The sequence below is a fragment of the Desmodus rotundus genome, chromosome 8 (genome assembly GCF_022682495.2).
Source record: "Desmodus rotundus isolate HL8 chromosome 8, HLdesRot8A.1, whole genome shotgun sequence".
NCBI lineage: Eukaryota > Metazoa > Chordata > Mammalia > Chiroptera > Phyllostomidae > Desmodus > Desmodus rotundus.
Window position 1 is genome coordinate 77633328 of NC_071394.1, and position 19605 is coordinate 77652932.

Consider the following 19605-nt stretch of genomic DNA (forward strand, 5'->3'; position numbering starts at 1 on the left):
TTGGACAGTGGCTGAGGTTGGTCACACGATAAGGAGCTTTTTCCAAGGCAGTTTTCAGCATCATTTACCCAACAGTTTGCCTGTGAAGTTCACTCTACCCTCACCTGAATTGTTCTAAACATCACTTGTAGTAGTAACAGAAATATACCTTGTAAAAACAATGATTAACTACTATTTAATGGCATGCCTGCTATATGCTAAGAGTGTGTCAGACATATTCCGGTGTAACCTTCACTACTTCCCAAAGGATCTGGCTGGCATTCTCATCTCCATTTTTTGGATGAGGAAACTGAGGCTCAGGGAGGGAACACCTTGCTCAAGGTCACTGAGCAGGCATTCAGCTCAGTTATGCAGTGTTGAAAGCCTGTTACGTTTGCACACCCACCTTGCATATATTCATCCACTACAAGCAAATATATTTGACACATCTGGGTGATACTTTCTACTCAACTTGGTGATTTGTAGATTTAATGTGCTTTTCAGGCATTTGTAGAAAAGTAGGTTCAAACCCTCTTAAGGATGATAGCTCTCCCACAGTCTGAAACGAGCATCCTATGGGCAGAATTGGGACTATACCTGTTCTGTTTTTTGAGGGAGGTGGGCAGTGAAGGAGGGAAGCACTGTGTTTTAATTGAAGTGAGCACGAATGCCTCAAGGCTTGGCTCGTACCTTCAAGTTCCCCCTTAGTCCCCATAAGTACTCATTTTCTTGGGCCCTGCCTGCCTCATTCACTAAGTTTATCTGCCTGGCTTGTGGTGGAATTTGTATTCGTGATGGCAGAAACCGTTAAATTGGGAAATATAACAGTTAATGAGATTTGTTTGTTGGTTCACATTAATATTAACAAATCAATTTTTGTCCTGAAATAACCATTGCTGGTATTTACATTACTCAGTATCAAACAATGGGTTGACTTTACTACCAATTCACTTTTAACATTTTCACAGAAGGCCCTTTGTTTGTAGAATTTTCCAACTTCTTTAAATTTGTTGAGTATCTGTCTGCTGACCTGTGGACAGAGTCATATGGTGCATTTCCTGAAGGCTGATGTTTGATTCATTCTGATAATATGCCCTGAGGTGACTTATCATCAGGGCATCTACTGAAGAAAGAACAATGAAAGCCAGTCAGTTATTTGTTCATAAGTATTGGTAGAAAAGGAGGGTCTGTGATTTTTTTTTCTCCTCCCTCCTGCTTTTATTTCTTTGCCAGTTGATTGTCCAGCTTCACTAAATTACATTCTGGTCCCACGTGATTATCTTCTAAATTATCGAGATTCCTCAAGGGCTCTGGGACCCCTGGACTGGAGAACCTGGGATACGGGGTCAGGGCGGGACTCCTCACCCCACCGTTTATGGACAATGACTTCTCTACATGTGGTATGTTTTGAAGAAATTTCTGTTCCATGTATTTACTTTAAAAAAACAAAACAAAACAGATTTTACCTATTTATTCTTAAACAGAGGGGAAGGGTGGGAGAAAGAGAGGAAGAGAAACATCAGTGTGTGGTTGCCTCTTGTGTGCCCCCTACTGGGACCTGGCCTGCAACCCAGGCATGTGCCCTGACCAGGAATCGAACCAGTGACCTTTTGGTTCACAGGCCTGTGCTCAATCCACTGAGCCACACCAGCCAGGGCTGTTCCTTGTATTTTCATCTGTAAGTGTCTTCTGCCACATTATTAGTGTGTTTCCTGTGAAATATTTGTCCATAGGATGTGCTATACAAATACATTTGGGAAATGCTTTTTATTCTGTCTGACACCTACTTAGGAATTTGAAATATATAAGATATTAAAGACTCTGAGCAGGAGCATATTTAAGGAACATATTTAGTTTTGCCTAACACAGTCAGTCAAACTTAATTGACCAGAGAACCCGCTGTAGAATCTGTACTTCCTGGACACCATTTCCTATCCTACAAAACAACCTGCACCTATTAGCTTCCTGCCACACACACTTTGACATTGCCTCTCTGTAGAAATTGCCTAAAAGCATGAAAACATGTCTTCATTTTTTTGAGGGGGCAGTGGCCTAATTCCAGTTTCATTTCAATGGACTTACTTTGTAAAGTGCAAGTTTGTCAAATATGAACCACTTTTTTTTTTTCAGCTAAGAAAGTGAAGGTTTATTTTTAAGGAAATGGTGCCATGCCTGGAGTCACAGGTGAGCTCATGCTCAGAGACCTGGCTCCTCGATGGCTTCCAGGGGATGGGTTAAACAGGGGAAAATCATTAGTCATAGTGGCTAAATGAGTTGGGGTTGTGGGTCCTGTGGATCGGCTGGGGCCAGGGTAGGGAGTAGTCGATCATTGTATCAGGTCTTGACGTCAGCCAAGGCATTGTTCTGTCTGGTTTCGTGAGTGTGTGGTCTGTGGGGTGGTTCTGCTTTCTCAGGCTTGGGGCTGAAACACAACTGAAGTCAAGATGTACCTGAGGCTTTATTTTTAAGAAAGTTTGATGCTGATCAGAATCTGATGTCTTGAGGGCTTAATGATTAAGGAACGGAGTGGATGAATGGAGTGGATGAACAGAAAGGAGAAAGAGTCCTGTTAAAGAAAGGAGTTTCTGAATGGTTACAGTTGCCCCGTTTCTTTCGGTCATTCCTTACTCTTGAGGATTATAGGGCAACTGGGTCCAAGTTCAATGAAGGGTGAGGGTTAGTTTGTAGATGAAGTCACATTTGTCTGCCCATCATGCCCCTCTTACCTGGCTTTACAGTCTCAGTGTGGTCCCTGTGCCTCAGAGGGAGCATTGTAGGTGTGTAGTTTAAAATATGAACAATTATTAACGAAGAATTGAAATTAAAGGCTTGTAGTATTCACAAAGTCTATGCTAAATAAAAGCTTGTATCATTCCTCATGATGTCTGGTGGGTGACATCACCAGGTGATATGGGGACTGTGTTTCTCTTTTGGTGACTTGTGATGACTTACAACGGATGCTGCAGCTTATGGCATGTTAGACACGCCTGTGTAAATGTCAACTTAGATGGACCTTCTCTGCCTCCTCGGGGTATATTTGTTCTCATGACTGTAAATCTTTCCCACATAAAATACTTTCTTTTGAGTCTCATTGTAATCCTGTGAGGCAACTAAAAAAATGTTTCCCTATTTTGTAAGGAAACGGGCCCGAGGAGATGAAGTCACTTGGTGTGTTAGTTCAGTGAATTAGGTGTCGTTGCTGCAGGTGCCCATTCTCTTAACTAACTCAACTTGTTGTGTGACTTGAAAAATACATTTATGTTACCCAATTTTTAAAAAGCCACAAGTCAGAATTTGTTACTTTTTGGCACTGGTTTGTTAGACAAAACAGGAGCTTAACTAAAACCAGATGTGAGTTATTTTTAAGCATACCCAAATCTTATTTTTAAGCATACCCAAATCCAAATGATCAAATACGAATTATTCTCCACTTGCAGTAGTTATTAATGCCTGGCTGCTGGGTTGTTCCCTCCCTGCTGTTTCTGACTCTCTGACTCCACCATCACCTGGTCAGAGCAGCTTATAACCCAGCCCCAAAGTCTGGGAACGTGGTATGTATGATTCAGGCAGCACAACTCTCTCTCCCTTTCTTAAAGAGGACAAGTTTTTTTTTTTTTTTTTTTTTTTTTTGTTTAGCTGAAATAATGGACTGTTGCATTTAACTCTAAATAGTTTCTAAGACATGGTTCATGGGCATTCAAATAGGCAGAGTTTCATACCAGACCCAAGAGATGATATGGTTTTGGTTATTAATGGTCAGTGAAGAAATAAAACTTCCCAAGATACAACTACTTTCAGCCCTCCCCTCTCCACCCCCTCTCCCCACCAAGTATTATCATTATAGTGGTTAGGAATTTAGGTTTTTGACGGGTTTCTCCATTTAGTAGCTGTGTATGTGTGACCTTGGGTAAGTAATCTCTTTTCAGCCTTGGTGTGCTCACCTATGAAATGGGACAACTCTTCCTATCTTGTGTGCCACTTAGCAGTGACTTACATATAGTAAGTACTTAGTAATGGGGCATTTTATTTAAATATATTTATTGATTATGCTATTACAGTTGTCCCATTTCCCTCCCTTCACTCCACTTCATCCTGCCCACCCCGTCCCTCCCACATTCCCCCCCTATAGTTCATGTCCATGGGTCATACTTATAAGTTCTTTGGCTTCTACATTTCCTATACTATTCTTACCCTCCCCCTGTCTATTTTCTACCTACCATTTATGCTACTTATTCTCTGTACCTTTCCCCTCTCTCTCCCCCTCCCACTCCCCTGTTGATAACCCTCCATGTGATCTCCATTTCTGTGCTTCTGTTCCTGTTCTAGTTGTTTGCTTAGTTTGCTTTTGTTTTTGTTTTAGGTGCGGTTGTTAATAAATGTGAGTTTGCTGTCATTTTTACTGTTCATATTTTTTATCTTCTTTTTCTTAAATAAATCCCTTTAGCATTTCATATAATAAGGGCTTGGTGATGATGAACTCCTTTAACTTGACCTTATCTGAGAAGCACTTTATCTGCCCTTCCATTCTAAATGATAGCTTTGCTGGATACTGTAATCTTGGATGTAAGTCCTTGCCTTTCATGACTTGGAATACTTCTTTCCATCCCCTTCTTGCCTGTAAGGTCTCTTTTGAGAAATCAGCTGACAGTCTTATGGGAACTCCTTTGTAGGTAACTGTGTTCTTTTCTCTCGCTGCTTCTAAGATTCTCTCCTTCTGATTCATCTTGGCTAATGTAATTATGATGTGCCTTGGTGTGTTCCTCCTTGGGTCTAGCTTCTTTGGGACTCTGTGAGCTTCCTGGACTTCCTGGAAGTCATTTCCTTTGCCAGAGTAGGGAAGTTCTCCTTCATTATTTGTTCAAATAAGTTTTCAATTTTTTGTTCTTCCTCTTCTCCTCTGGCACCCCTATAATTCGTATGTTGGAACGTCTCAAGATATCCTGGAGGTTCCTAAGCCTCTCCTCATTTTTCTGAATTCTTGTTGCTTCATTCTTTTTTGGTTGGATGTTTCTTTCTTCCTTCAGTTTCACACCATTGATTTGGGTCCCAGTTTCCTTCGCATCACTATTGGTTCCCTGTATATTTTCCTTTGTTTCTCTTAGCATAGCCTTCATTTTTTCATCTAATTTGTGACCAAATTCGACCTATTCTGTGAGCACCCTAATTACCAGTGTTTTGAACTGTGCATCTGATAGGTTGGCTATCTGTTCACTGCTTAGTTGTATTATTTCTGGAGCTTTGATCTGTTCTTTCATTTGGGCCTTTTTGTTTGCTTGTTTTGGCACACCTGTTATGTAAAGGGGCGGAGCCTTAGGTGTTCACCAGGGTGGGGTAAATCTGGTCTCTTCACTGTGATGCTGTACGTGGGGGAGGGGCTGAGAGGGAGAAATGGTGCTTGTTCCACTCTCTGCCGGACTTCAGTCACTCCCTCTGCTCCCCACAATCAAATTGGGCCCCTCTGGTGCTGGTTCCTGAGTGGGTGGGCTTGTGCATGTTCTAGGCCCCTGTGGGTCTCTCCAAGGAACTCTCCTGTGAGGCTGGGAGGTTCTCCTGCTGCCACCTTAACCCCCATGGGTGTTTTCACTCAGAAGTTTGAGACTTTATTTCCCTGTGCTAGAGCCCTGTGTTTTGTGGTCTGCTTGGTTCCCCCGCTGTTTCTCCCATTTTATCTATGGGTGAATGTGGGGCCATGGGGTTGGCTAGCTGCAGCCTGGCCTGCTCTGTTTCACAATCCGTCACCTCGCTGGGTCCACCAGCTGCTGTCTTGCTACGAGTCCTGTCTGCCCCGGGTGCCCATCTGCGCCCCTCCTACTGGTCTAGATGAATGTTTCTTGTTTATCTCCTTGGTTGTCAGACTTCCATACAGTTCGATTTTCTGTCAGTTCTGGTTGTTTTTTGTTTTTAAATTATTTTCCTTCTTTTGGTTGTGGGAGGAGGCGCAGTGTGTCTACCTATGCCTCCATCTTGGTTGGAAGCTCTCATTCAAAGTGTAATGGGAAATTAAAAAAAAGAACTTTTATCACCATCTAGGTGGCAAATTCAGTGCTGGAAAGTCACACGCCAATGGGCTCTAAAGCAAAATTATGCTTTTGTATTTTATTTTGAAACATGGGGTAAATGGAAAGTAAGAGGACATGATAGGACTTACACAATTTTGAGGAGAGAGGGTCATGGTTTTGCGTTAGTAGCTTTGAGGGGCTTGAAAATAATCAGGGGCTGGGCTTTTGTACCTAGGTACAAGAATGACCTTGGTAAGCATGTGAGTTTTAGATACTTAGGTTGGAAGCAGCCCTGAAAAATCTACCCTGAATCTGCTTTAAATAAAAAAATAAATGTGTTAAAAACAAATACTAGGAACAAAGTGTAGGTTATAGAATCTGAGGGTCACCTGAAAAATGGGAACAGAAAGGTAGAGAGACTGGGCTGCTCCAGGCTGCTGGGTGGAGGGGAGCTGATGTACCGTCTCTGTCGTGTCCCCTGGAGGATGAGTCTACGCCAACCATTTTCAGTTTGAGATTAAGAATACATGAACAAATGTTCAAATTGTTCAGCTTGTGTAAAATTCCTATGCAGACCAGCTTGCCTGCTGGTCCCACAACCCATAGCCAGTGAAGAAAGGATATTTTCTTTGAACAACATTGGCTTGCTCCTACCAGGAGATGGGAAATGGATGTTGGATAGCAGTGTTCCACCATGTATGAAAGAAACCTAGAAGTAGAAATTCACCCATGATGGTGGATAGATGATGGACAGATATTTCATTCTTGATCAATTTGTTTGTGTCTAGAGGATGATGGGAAGGAGGGAGAGGTAGTTTGGGATTATGTCCTGAGGGTAATGGGAAGCCATTGTAGGATTTTGGTGGAGGTTAAGGGTCATTTCCTGTTTTTTTGTAGCAAGCTATTTTAAATAGTTTTAATAAAGAGTATTCTTTTCCTAGATTGGATTATCATTTTCCCTAGCTACCTCATATCTGCATGTTCCCTGTCATACTAGTTTCTGCTGAATTACTGTTTTTCATGAATTTCTTTCTTTCTTTTTTAAATCCTCACTTAAGGATATGTTTATTGAGGTTTTTTTTTTTTTTTTTTTTTTAAAGAGAGAGGAAGATGGTGGTAGGAAGGGGAGAGAGAGAAAGAAAGAGAAACATCCATGTGACAGAGAAACATCGATTGGTTGTCTCCCACATGTGCCAACTGGGGGTGGAATCTGCAGCCTCGGTGTGTGCCCTGACTGAGAACTGAACCCACACCCTTTCGATGTCTGGGACACACTCCAATCAACTGAGCCACCCGGCTAAGGCTACACAGAGTTTTTTTTAATGGTGTTTGTTTTTACCCTGGATAGTACCTTTGACAGATTTGTATATTGTCAGCACAATATTGTCATTTTTTTTACATATTTGTTTTGAAATAACTGGTACATTTTTTTCATGGGGATAAAAATCTCCTTCCAACTTTGACATTGCCAGTTGTATTTCTTAACAAAAGTACCCCTTAAGTCTTCAGATTTATTTATTGTTTTATATTGTTATTCAGTATATAATTTTCTCCAAACACCTGTGGTTATGAGTTTATGTTGTGTAGGTATTATCTGGCTTTGCTTATCTTGTTCGGAATCCCAAGACTTCTGAAATAAAGCTGACAGCAGCTGCTTTAAGAAGAGGTGGGCTGTGGAACACCATTTCCACGCTAGCACTGCATTGCAGAAGAGAGCTTTTGCACTTGTGAATACAGTTAGAGGGTGCTCTCCCGGGAAGGGCAGGCACAGCAATCAGAGAATATCCTGCAGTAGGAGTCCACACACTCTCCTTGGAAACGGTCACCTTTGAATGTGCTTTCTAGGTGTGCATGGGGTTGGCATTGTAGAGGGCCGTCTCTAGAAAAGGGGTCATTTTGTCAAAGCTGGATGTCATCCTCTATATTTTAAAATTGTAAACTTGGCACTTTTATTAAAACATTGATGTGCATCACTATAACATGCTGGGTAAGGAGCAGACTCTGCATTTCAGCTCGTGTGTTGCAGATGGAAATGAGGGGCCTGTGAATGGTCGTTATGGCCGATAACCTTCTAATGATAAGGCACCTGGGAAAGTGACCCTGAGGAGTCTGTTGGAAAGACTAATAATCCAAGTTTTCTGGAGGGGGAAGTTGCACAGGGAGTCCTCATACACTTTGTGTTGGACAGCTTAGTTATCAGTTTTCCTATTTCATAGAGGGGGCTATACTGGAAATAATTTGTGTGGCCACAATTAAAAAGTTGTTCCTTTTAGAAACATTAAAGTTTGTCACAGACAATATTGGTGGAGGAGAGGGTGTTAAACAGCAGGAAGAAGGATTGGTGTTTTGTCGTTTGGAGGAAATTTCTGTGTGCACTGCCTTTGAGTGCTTCTTACTGTGTGCTACGCGTGCGCTAGCAATCTTACCAATATTTGGCCTCTTCTGTTACTTTAGCTTTATTTCCTTCAGGGTATGTTTGTTTCTGATATGTGTGGCATCTGGTTTATTTATTGTGTTAACTTTGATTCTTTTTTCCTTTAAGTCGGGCTCACGTGGACGTTGCGTGTCCAATGGCTAACAATCTCAGGTACTGGTACACACTCAAGAGCAAGTAAAGCAGAGGGTGACAGAGTGTGGGTGACCTGTGACAGGGTATTCCCAGAAAGCCTTTTGGAGGAAGTGGTGTTTGAGTTGAGACACAAATATAGTTCCAGCCCAGGAACATGGACATTTGAAGAAAGGGTGAATGCAAAGCAAATGACAAGTGCCAAGGCTTTGAGACAGGGACAAGTCTGAAAAAGCCACTGCATATTTGAGGAAAGTAATTGTGGTGGAGAAAGAATAGCGTGAGAGAGGCTTCAAGGACAGTGAAGTGAAGTTACCCATTAGGATTACTGGTGATGCTGAATGAGGGTTCAGGGCTGGCCCAGGTGAAACACCAGGTCTGTCGAAGACTTCAGCCTGAAAAATGTCAAGCCTTTTGGTTGACCATTTCCACAGAGCAGATTTTAAAACGATATTTGTGCTTGCTTTTAATATGTCCTCTTTGCTTTAAAATTTGCTTATATTTTGTTAGCCGAAGCTTGACCGGCAGATCTGTTACGAGATCTAGGAAGGCAGCGGAGTGAAAGCAATTTGCAGGTGGTGACCTTCAAAGGATTTGGCACCAGAGAAGGCTGACTGCTGTCACTGACAATCTGTGGGACTTCTGATAAGTAATTTTGCCTCTCTAAGGCCTCAGTCTGTAAAAAGAGAGTGATATCCATCCACTTACTCTGGTTATCTGAAAGAGAAATGGGAATAACGTACATAAAATATTACATGTCGTGCCATATTGGAAACCAAAGGGAAATATTCTTAGCACTTTGAAACATATGATTAAGGGCCCTCCTTAGCACTAATATTATTTGTAATCAAGCTGATTTTTTAAAAAATCCTTAACCTTCACCAAGTGGAGACTGTTCCCGTGGTTTTGCTTTGTTTTAAGTACACAAGAAGCAAGATTCATCCTACTGAATTTGTGGGTCAGTGCTAGAGACAACAGGGAAATCTCATTTTCCTCACCACAGTTCTAGTGTGGAAGTACATTATCAAGTTCTCCTTTTTAAAACTTACTACGAAGACCCCTTTGGCTTAGATCATACTTAAGCCTTTCTTTGTTTATGGTATTTCCTTTGAGAACTTAATGAAGGCATTGTCTTCTGTGGATACTGAAGAGGCAGCATATGCCTGGGAGCCTGGGGGATATGGTTCCCTCTGTCCACTGCCCCTCTCCCTCGCTGTGCAGCGCCCTGTGCCACAACTCTCCGGTCTTCTTGCTGTCCTCCAGACAGGGCCAAAACCTTCCCTTCGTTCCATGTCTAATCCTAACGCCTCTTTAAGCCTGCGCCTGGTGCTTCCTTTTCCACAAGGCCCTCATTTGCTCCTCTGACCCACCCTGATCACTCCCATCCCTGAATTTATTTTAGGCCGTGCGTCTCCCCTTCCATCTCAGTTCTACATCAGTGATATTTTCTCTTAATGTAAGATGTATCATTATTAACACATGCAGTCATGATAAGAGCATATTTTCAGGGAGAAGAATGACACACCTCTTCATTATCAGGTAACACCAAATTCATGTTTCAGTACAGCACCGTTAAAAAAAGCAAGCGAACACAAGTAAGGTTATGTTTTTAATCAGGAAATTGTGCACAAACCACTCCAGAAATTTCTTCACTGTAAGAACTCTCAGAGGGCCCGTCCTTGTACCCAGGGGCAGCAGTGGTTGGTAGCCTACATTTGTGCTTTTCCTGTACCTCTGGGCAGTGCTGCTCTGGCACGCTCTGTAGACCTGTGCCAACTCTGTTTCTTCCCCGTGCACGATGGTATAAATGCAGAAATCCAGTGTCAGCATTTAGAAATTTAATAATAGTTTTACAGAGCAATTGTACATCTTTTGACTTTAATAATAAAAGTAATTATGAGTTTGTGTTTTCATTTTTCTAGTAATTCATTTTTACTATATATTGATACTTTTGAAAACAAGAAACAACTGGTTCTTCCCCACCAGTGTTTGAGAAGCAGTTGTCTAAAGTGGTGGTTTTCAACCCTGGCTGCACATTGAGGCTCACCTGGGGGAGCTTGTCGGATCTCCCTGTGCCAGGGGACTTACTACATGTCAATTAAATCAGAACCCTGTCATCAGTCTTTTTTTTTTCTTTTAAAATATCTTTTTCAAGCTCCCCTTCTTATTGTAATGTACGGTCAAGGGTGAGATTCTCTGTACAGTGTACGTGACATTTTGCTTAGGGTTGTGTATTCTTGGAGATTTCCATAAAAGAAGGAACTTTTTTTTTCCTGTTACCTGTTTAAGCTGTGTCTCAGAATGCTATCCAAAGAGGAGATGGGCAGCTTCTGGAGATGGTTACCACACCATGCCTGTCTCTTCACCCTTCTTATGTACCAGGTGCTTCATATATACTTGGGAATCAGCTCATGTGCCTGTTCTCATGGGGCTTCTGGTGTAGGGGGACAGGGAGATGGGCTGTAAACCCGGTGTGAACCACATGGCTAGGGGCCTGTATGAGGCAGGATGGTCTAAGACCTGGAGAATGAGAAAGAGCTAGAGATGGAAATAAGAAAGAAAGGACACTCTGAGCTGAGGGATGGTGGGAACAAAATCCTAGAAGTGGATGGACCTTGGAATGTCTCATGAGGTTGGGACCAGGGAGAGTGCTGGGAACTGGATTAGGAAGAGCAGTGGAGGACACACCACGGGGCCTTGAAGGCCATGCTAAGGGATTTGAAATTTGTTCGAAGGGCAGTGGTCAGCTGTTGGAGGACGTTAAGCAGGCAGTGAACTTCTCGTCCCCCAGGTTGTTATCACCAGAGGCTGAATAACCCTTTGGAGATGCCAAAGGTGAGAAGGGCCTTCAGATTGGGTAGCCTTATTGCCCTTCTGAGGCTGATTTCAGGCCAAGCAGGCTAAATAGAAGATAAAGCAGTGCAGGTCACTCTGGCCCTCACCAGCTCTCTTTGCCACGTACTTTGTAGAACTAAAAGCCATCAATGTGACAGTGTTACTGTGCTGTCTGGGATTAGCTGAATCCAAAAGCTCTTACAGAATCTAGATGACTTCCCAAAGACCCTGTACTTCTTTCTAATTTGCTAGATATACGTGGTTTCACAGAATTTTAAATTATTTTCTATGCCTGATTTTAGGCAAATTGAAAGCTAGGCTATTTAGAAAAGACATTTAGAAACTTTGAATAAAGCAAACCTATTGGCAAGGAATAAAAACAAAAACTTTTCAGGAAGTACCAGATGTCCAGGGAAGGGTATGCGTGTGTGAGTGAGTGTGTGTGTGTGTAGACTCTCCTAGATTGCATTGTGCTTGATAATGACATTTCATGGCTGTTTTCTTTATGCTAGGAGTTTAATTCTTACTTTGCCATGTGAGGTAGGCACTGCTATTCTATTTTGTGGATGAGGAGACTGTACCCTAGAGAGAAGTGACTTGCCCAAGGTCAGACCCAACTAGGAAATGGCATAGTCAGAATGAAAACCCAGGTCCCACAGTTTGAACTCCTATCCACTCTTCCTGCATTGTCTTTAGACTTCAGTCAAAGCGATCCTGGCTGAATGTGGACAAATTCCATTGCTGTTGTTACCCGATTGGCCCTGTGGCTTTGTTGGACCCATTTAGTGACCCCAAAGACCCCTTTGGCTCCCTTCCTTTGATCTTTAATTTCTAACTCTCGTAAAGCTCCTTAGGGCAATTTTAGTTTTTGCTCATGTTTTCCTAGGTTAATAGTAATGTTAGAAGGTGGACACTGCTGGTCTGGTCTATTCTTAAACTAGAAATGAAGAGTGTGGTTCTCCCAGGTTGGGGAGCATGCTCAGTTTGCTCTACTCAGGTGCCAACAGAGCTCAGGCAGCCCCTCCCCTTTCACAGGGTTGCTGGAGGTGCCCTGGCTGCCTCTCCCTAATTGGAATACGGGGGAGGGAGCCGCAGGCAGGTACAGGTAAGAGATTCGGAGCTCAAGCTCCTCTGTTTCTTCACAGCCAAACTTGGTCCTTCTGCTTGTGACTCCTGCAGGCCCTGGGTGCTTCCTGCAGGAATGAAAGACTCCATAGGGGGTTTATTTTACTTAGTCAAGGGGCCTGTGCTACTCTTGCCTTCTGAAGTCCATGTCTAGGCTGCTGACTCCCTGCATTGCTTGGAATTTCATTGTGAAGGAGCCATCTTGGTTCCTTCTGTTTTTTTTCTACTCTTTAAAGTTGGGCTTCATTTAGAGGGTGTCAATCTGTGGCTCCTGTCCTTGTTAGACATTCTGGGGGTCGGAGCAGTGCTGGGGAGACCAGTACTCTGGGAAGATCAGCTCAGACCTGTGGGAGATTTCTCTCCTTCAACTTTGCTTGTCTGCCTTCCTTTTGTGTGTATAATACTAACATCCCAACCTGTGAGATTGTTCAGTAACAGAAGCAAACTGAAATATTCATCCCCTACTGTCACTATATTAGAAGTTGTCATTCATTCATATCAGAAAATTCTCACAAAGGGATTTATTGTTGTATTCTTTTTGTATTTAGTGTCTTTCTGAAAAATTTGGTATGTTGACCTTTTGGAGGGAACAGTCTTGGGAGTTCTTTTGTGTGGTAAAAGTGGTGGTTTTTTTTTAATTAGTAAGAATGACTTTTTAAACTCAGTAGCTATCTCTTGAAGCCGAATGAGCATGCACTAGTAAAAGGAATAATAATTGGAACTCTGTGGGATAGCAGGCAATTGTGGGAGCTTTTAGGCATTCTTGGACAAATAAATGCAAATTCGTGGAGGTCGCTTAGGAAATGAGAACAGTAGAATTAGTCTATACAAAATTAACCAGTTTTCCCAGAAACTGAGGATTGGACCAGAGCCCTGGTGTAGCCAGAACAGCGGTAATTTGTGTATGTAGATAGATGATTTTCCCCATTCCGAGCTCGACAGAAATATTTTTCAAAATGAAGAAAACCTCGTCATTGCCCTTCTTTATATTCCATGGTGTTAGCAAGCGGTGAGTGAGAGAATGTTTTTAATCTCAGAACTTTCAATTTCTTCCTCTGCAGCATTTTGCCAGAGTTCAAACAAGACTGTGCAAAGAAGGAAAAGAATGTGGTACTCACAGATACTAAAACACTGTGAAAACAACTGATACTCTTGCCAGTTTAGTCACTCCTCTGACATTCCACGGAGGCTGAACAGAGCTGTAATTTGTGTGCTCTCTCTGAGTTCCCATTTCTCCGTTCTGGCGCTGCATGGTGTGTTCCTCATCTGCTTGGGGCCACCCTGGGTTATTGGCCCTTCCTCTTCCTGTGGCCTCATCTTATTTTTTTCTTCTCTGTTGATTATTTTTTTATAGAGTCTTCTGTGTAGGACCCTGCGTTGCAACTTGTGTAATGCTCTTGAGCCCAGTAGAAAGAGGGTGTATACGAGTATTTTATGGGTGTAAGATACTTCAGGGATACCCAAGTTCAGGGATATAGTCAAGCCTTAGAAACACCGTGGGACCCAGGACTTTGGCCTTATCAGTTTTTTTCTGTAGGTATCTGTCTTTTCCCCCTTAATGTGCTCTTGCTTCATTCTTCTATTGTTTCTCTCTATTTTTTTTTTAAATTTATTGATTTTTAGAGAGAGAGAGGAAAGGAGGAGAGAGAGGTGAGAGAGAGGAGGAGGAGAGAAACATCAATTTATTGTTCCACTTATTTATGCATTGATTGGTTAAGTATTCTTCTCTTAAAATAGACTACTCTACCTACCATAGCAGCACCTGGCTGCCCACAGCTCCCAGCATACATCTCTTCCTCTCATGGTCTCAGCCAGGCTGAGGCTGGAATCTTTTAGTCCTTGTTGTAAATTTCAGGGGAGGGGCTCCAATGGGTCCTTAAGGGCCAGGATCAACAAACCACCAATATAGTGAGTTCCATGTAAATCTGGTGGCTGGATGTGTGTCTGTTGGAAGTGTGTCAGTTCTACCCAGGAGATAGGAGTGCTACAATGGCTCAAAAATTGGGGGATGAGGCACTTGCCCAGAAACACTGTGGTTTCCACAGTTGGGTTTTATCCTTGTTTGTTGGACCTCTTATTAAGTTCCTCCCCATCCCAAATCCTACTTTAGAAGCTAGTCAAGCAATAGTACTTATGTGCAGGGTGTTGGCAACCAGATATGGCAAATTAATTGTGTCTAGTATACTCTCACTAAGTGAGCATTTATTGAGTGCATACTATATGCTAAGCCCTGTTTCAATGCTAAAATTAGACAACTAATTCATGCCTCAATTTCATTTTTATCCACCCCTTTATAACCTCTTCCCAGTGATAACCCTGTGTTTTCTGTCTGCTTCTTATCCATATTTATTATAGTGAGTGAGAAGTCATTTGCAGGTTGGTTAGTGATGTTTGATTTATACCTTTCTTTGCCTGGGTAGTGATTTTTAAGTAGTTAATGAATACAAAGCTGATCTGAAATTCTTTTGGACCTATATTTAATTATTCTCTTTGATCTAAGCATACAAGTGATTAACAGCAAGGTATATGAAAAACCTCCCTTTTCCTTATTCTTTGAAAGCAATATGTGGATTTCCGTGGCCTTAGGGCCATTTCAGTCTTTGGACATAGAAGTCTTTGGACTTTCCCAAGCCTTATATGGTATCTAGAAAATTAATGCATCAGGGAGAATTTGTTTTGATTTGTGTTTTTTAATCCAGTTTTAACTTTAATCTGCTTTGGAGGTCTAATTCAAAATGAAAGCAAGTTAGGTGAAGTATACTATAAATTGTATTAAAAATCTCTGTGGGTCATTCATGTGTGTAAGGAGAATTAACATTGATGCCAAGGTCCTTGCTATAAATTAATTTTCCAACATAAAAAATAAGGACAGCTTGTAATTGTTTCTATTCTTTCCAGCCTTCTTCATTGTATTTCTCTGGTATTGCTGTCTCTAAGGGATTTTAACCCAGTCATGTCAAAGGGATGGTGGTTTTGGCATGGGTGACATTTCCATGATCTCTCAGCAACTTTGAAAGGATCTCTTTTTGTCCCTGAGGTTGACATTCCTTCCCTGTCTTCCTGTGATCTGTTTTCATTTCATGGTAGGCCTGATTTCTGCAGATGAATGATCATAAAGGTACATATTATTAGTAAGAGTCATCATGGAGAGAAAATGGACTTAACAATTGTGAACTTCCTGCCTCTGATGCTTGCTTTCATGGAGCTGAATCTTTTTAGTGGGATTTCACAATATGTCTGTTTTTGAAAGACATATTGACAATGTATGGCTTTGTCATTGGCTGCTGTTGTTTTTTTATTTGTTGTTCTAGATCAATATATTTTGGGGGGCCATGTGTAATAAACATTGCAAAATAGTGATAGGAACTTCTGCTGAAATGCATCATGCAAAGGGAGGAGCCATCAACTCACTCCTATATTTGGTACTTACCAACAATATGAATTTCAGGTTATCGTTTTGTTTTTGTTGTATAATCACACACACACACACGTATACCTGTGTATTTATACATACAAGTGTATGTATTTAATTTTTATATGTAAATGCCTACATTATATGCTGCCACACTAAACTTCTATTTTATTGCTTTTCCTTGGGTGTAGTAAAGTAGTATTTATCCTCACCTTTTCTCCCAACACCCTTCTTGAAAAAGAGTTTTCAGTGGACTATTATTTGGGAAGAATAAGGATTTGACTTTGTATGGCATAATCAACATGGGATTTGTGGGTGAAAACACATGGCAAAAATAGATATTTTGAGGAGACCTTTTGAACAGGGATTCTACAGAAAGAATCATTGCACTGACTGGCATATCAAACGTTCTGGATGATGGTTAGGCTATCTGAAGCATTCATTCTTAAGAGTTCTACAGAAAGAAAGAGCTGCTGATGGCTTTTTATTGAGTTAAATATTTGGATTTGGGCTCCTGAAAACAGTACACTTTTATAAGTGCTCTGTGTGAAAGCATGTTGGTGAAATGCTTAAATCAGAGGTGTCAAACTCATTTTCACTGGGGGCCACATCAGCCTCGCGGTTGCCTTCAAAGGGCCAAATGTAATTTTAGGACTGTGTAAATGTAACTACTTCTTAACAGTTAGACAAGAGCTTGGTTCTGCTGCTGGGTAGAAACAAGGTGCCAGGCCCGATAAAAACAAGGCAGAGGGCCGGATTTGGCCTGTGGGCCTTCTGTTTGCCACCTGTGGCTTAAATGCTTTCTATGAATTCTCTAATGCAAGTTTGTTACAAAAATATTAGAAGGAATAGATTAAAAATCACCTGTAATTCTTTTGGGATATGTTATTCTAGATATATTATGTATGTGTGTGTAAAATTTAAATTGAAATATGTACATGTTGTTACTTGAATTTCCATTTCCAAATATCATTAATATGTGCCTTGCCAGAAAAGACACCCAAGTGGTTTCACATTGTCATTTTTAAGGGTTGCTTAGTGTGCTGTGGGATGCACATATTATGTAACTGCTTCCTGAGTGTTGGGTATCTCAGCTGTTTCAGGTTTTCATGTTTTAAGCCACTTTGTGAGGAACACCCTTGTAGCTAAATCGTTGTCCAACACATTCATAATTTTCCTGGAAGAGCTTCCCAGAAGCAGAATTTCTGAGTCCCAAGACTTTGATGTGTCTGCTGTCCATAACTTTCCCATCAGCACTGGGCACGGTTGTGCTCTTGTTGTAGTGACCCCTGTTGTTGTTGTTGTCATTTAACATCCTGGTGGCTTCGCTTTTGTGACCGGAACCTCAGTTTCCTTCTGTGCCTAAGTGTGTTTGTTACTCATGTGTGAATTTGAGATGCATTGCAACATTTGTCTTTTGTCCACTGCCTTTAGGGAGACAACTACCGAAAGACGTGGTAGAGATGTGGTCTGTGTGCAGCTTCCGGCTGTGAGCCAGGCTGTCCGTTGTCATTGATCTGATCCCCCTGTGAGCACCCGTTCCTGAGTGTTGCAGTGGGGGAGAGTCTGTGGTCCTCTCCACCCCAGAGGAGTCCTGAGCAAGTGTTTCCTTCCATCTCCGAACAGCCTGGGCATCTCTGGGCTTCAAGGCAGCCAGGGAATGCTGAACAATTCATTGCTTTCCAGGGAGGTATTCAATGCTATTGTTGAATACAATGCTATTGTATTCAGTTGGGCTTAATACCAATTATTACTGAAGAACTCTTTCAGAGGATAAAAGTGTTTAGTGTTTTGACAGGAGAGATGGGCATTGTTTTTCAAGATTAACATGAAGAGAGATTTGGGATAATTTTGGAAGAAGCTTTACCATCTAGATGACTTTGTTTTCATTTTAGTCATTAACTACCCACTTGGCACTTCAAACTATAATTAATTTAGGTTAGGTTATTCCCATTCATAAAGAAAGCTATAGGACAGGTGGTCGTTAGTCATATCAAGATTCTTGTAGGGGTTTGGAAAGAAAAGTCTGATTAATGTTTGAAGACAAAGTGAGTATCTGCTATGCCTTGCCTTCTGGAATGAATGATAGTGATTTTGAGAATTCTGGTCTCTGGCTCTGAGGTGGCGTTTTATTCTGAATCCTCAAGATGTTGCTTGATCAAACCCAGACCAATGAATGCTGTGCATTTCACGTTGTGTTCTTTAATATCTTGGTCAAGGCACTGGGTGGAGAGAAAAGTGATTGCAAAGAGGCACTGGGTTTTTAAAGAAGCAATTTTGCCTCTTCTACTTGCTATGAACCCATCGAGGGAGCCAGAGATGACGCTGGCACTGTATTCACCCCAATGGTGAAATGAAGGACGGATGGGCTTATTGTCAAATTATGAAAGAGCGTGTACATACTACTCAGTCCCCCAGGAACATCACAGACACTGAAAAAAGAGGTGTCTTGATTTGTTGTAATAAATACATTATCAAACATCTCTATTTCCCATCATTGTGATTATTAGTCCCATATGGAAATGTTACAATGATGGGTGTGTATTATTTTGACCTCATGTGAAGGTTCCATAACAACAGTAAACATTCACATTGCAGGTTTTCAAAAGGCAACAAATCTGGGTGACGTAAGCGTCCTTGGCCTGCAGGAAAGATGTGTTGTGAAATTCCCCATGCCAGAAGAGACACTCATAGCTGGGACTGGCACTTTCAAGGCTATCAGTGGTGACGACTGAAAACGCCCCTTTTGGACTTGTCATCAGATGAGTTGGCTCATGGGGTTGCTTGGGCATGTCCTGTGTAGGCTTCATTGGATGGTAGTACTACTGTCCTAGGTGGTTCCTATTCATTTCAAGGACTTTAGTTGCAGAATACTCTTGGTATTTATTTCTCTTTTCTTATACTAATCCTCAGTTAAAAACAAATAGGCTTAGTATTGATAAAGCTAAGTATATAACAGGATTTCAGGGTTCTTAGGGTATAATCCCAGCAGCGGAATTGCTGGGTCAATACCCTAAGAACCCTGAAACACCAATCCAAAAGAACCTGTGCACCCCAATGTTCATAGCAGCACAATTTACAATAGCCAAGTACTGGAAGCAACCTAAGTGCCCATCAGCAAATGAGTGGATCCAAAAACTATGGTATATTTACACAATGGAATTCTACGCAGCAGAGAGAAAGAAGGAGCTCCTACCCTTTGCAACAGCATGGATGGAACTGGAGAGCATTATGTTAAGTGAAATAAGCCAGATGGTGAGGGACAAATACCATATGATCTCACCTTTAACTGGAACATAATAAGTAGAAGAAAAAAGGAAACAAAATGTAACCAGAGACATTGAAGTTAAGAACAATCTAACAATGGGCAGGGGGGAGTGGGGAGGGGACAGTGAGGAGAGAGAATTACAGGAACTACTATAAAGGACACATGGACAAAATCAAGGGGGAGGGTGGAGGTGGGGGAGGAAGGTGGGTTCAGCTGGGGTGGGGTGGAGGGATGGGGAGAAAAGGCACACATCTAATTGAATAACAATTAAAAAAAAAAGTATATAACAGGATTTCTAATTGGTAACCTTCCAAAATGTGGTAATTCATATTTGGATATTCTTTTAACATAACTTTTGTGGGCTGATTTACTTTTCTTTATTTTTTAAAAAATATACATGTGTCCTGACTTTCACCAAAGC

The 19605-nt window shown here is 41.6% G+C and overlaps 1 protein-coding gene across 20 annotated transcripts in view; it reads left to right on the plus strand.

Moving 5' to 3' along the window:
- MAGI1 (membrane associated guanylate kinase, WW and PDZ domain containing 1) overlaps positions 1-19605 on the plus strand; it is a 617360-nt gene that overhangs the window by 110387 nt on the left and 487368 nt on the right. The window contains exon 1 of one of the 20 annotated variants that reach the window (XM_053929682.2): positions 11561-12484. The exons of the other annotated variants lie outside the window; for them this stretch is intronic. Within the exon in view, the coding sequence (XP_053785657.1) occupies positions 12355-12484 (130 nt within the window). The 5' untranslated portion in view covers positions 11561-12354. Of the gene's footprint in view, positions 1-11560; positions 12485-19605 lie in introns of those variants that run through there. 20 annotated transcript variants of the gene reach the window in all.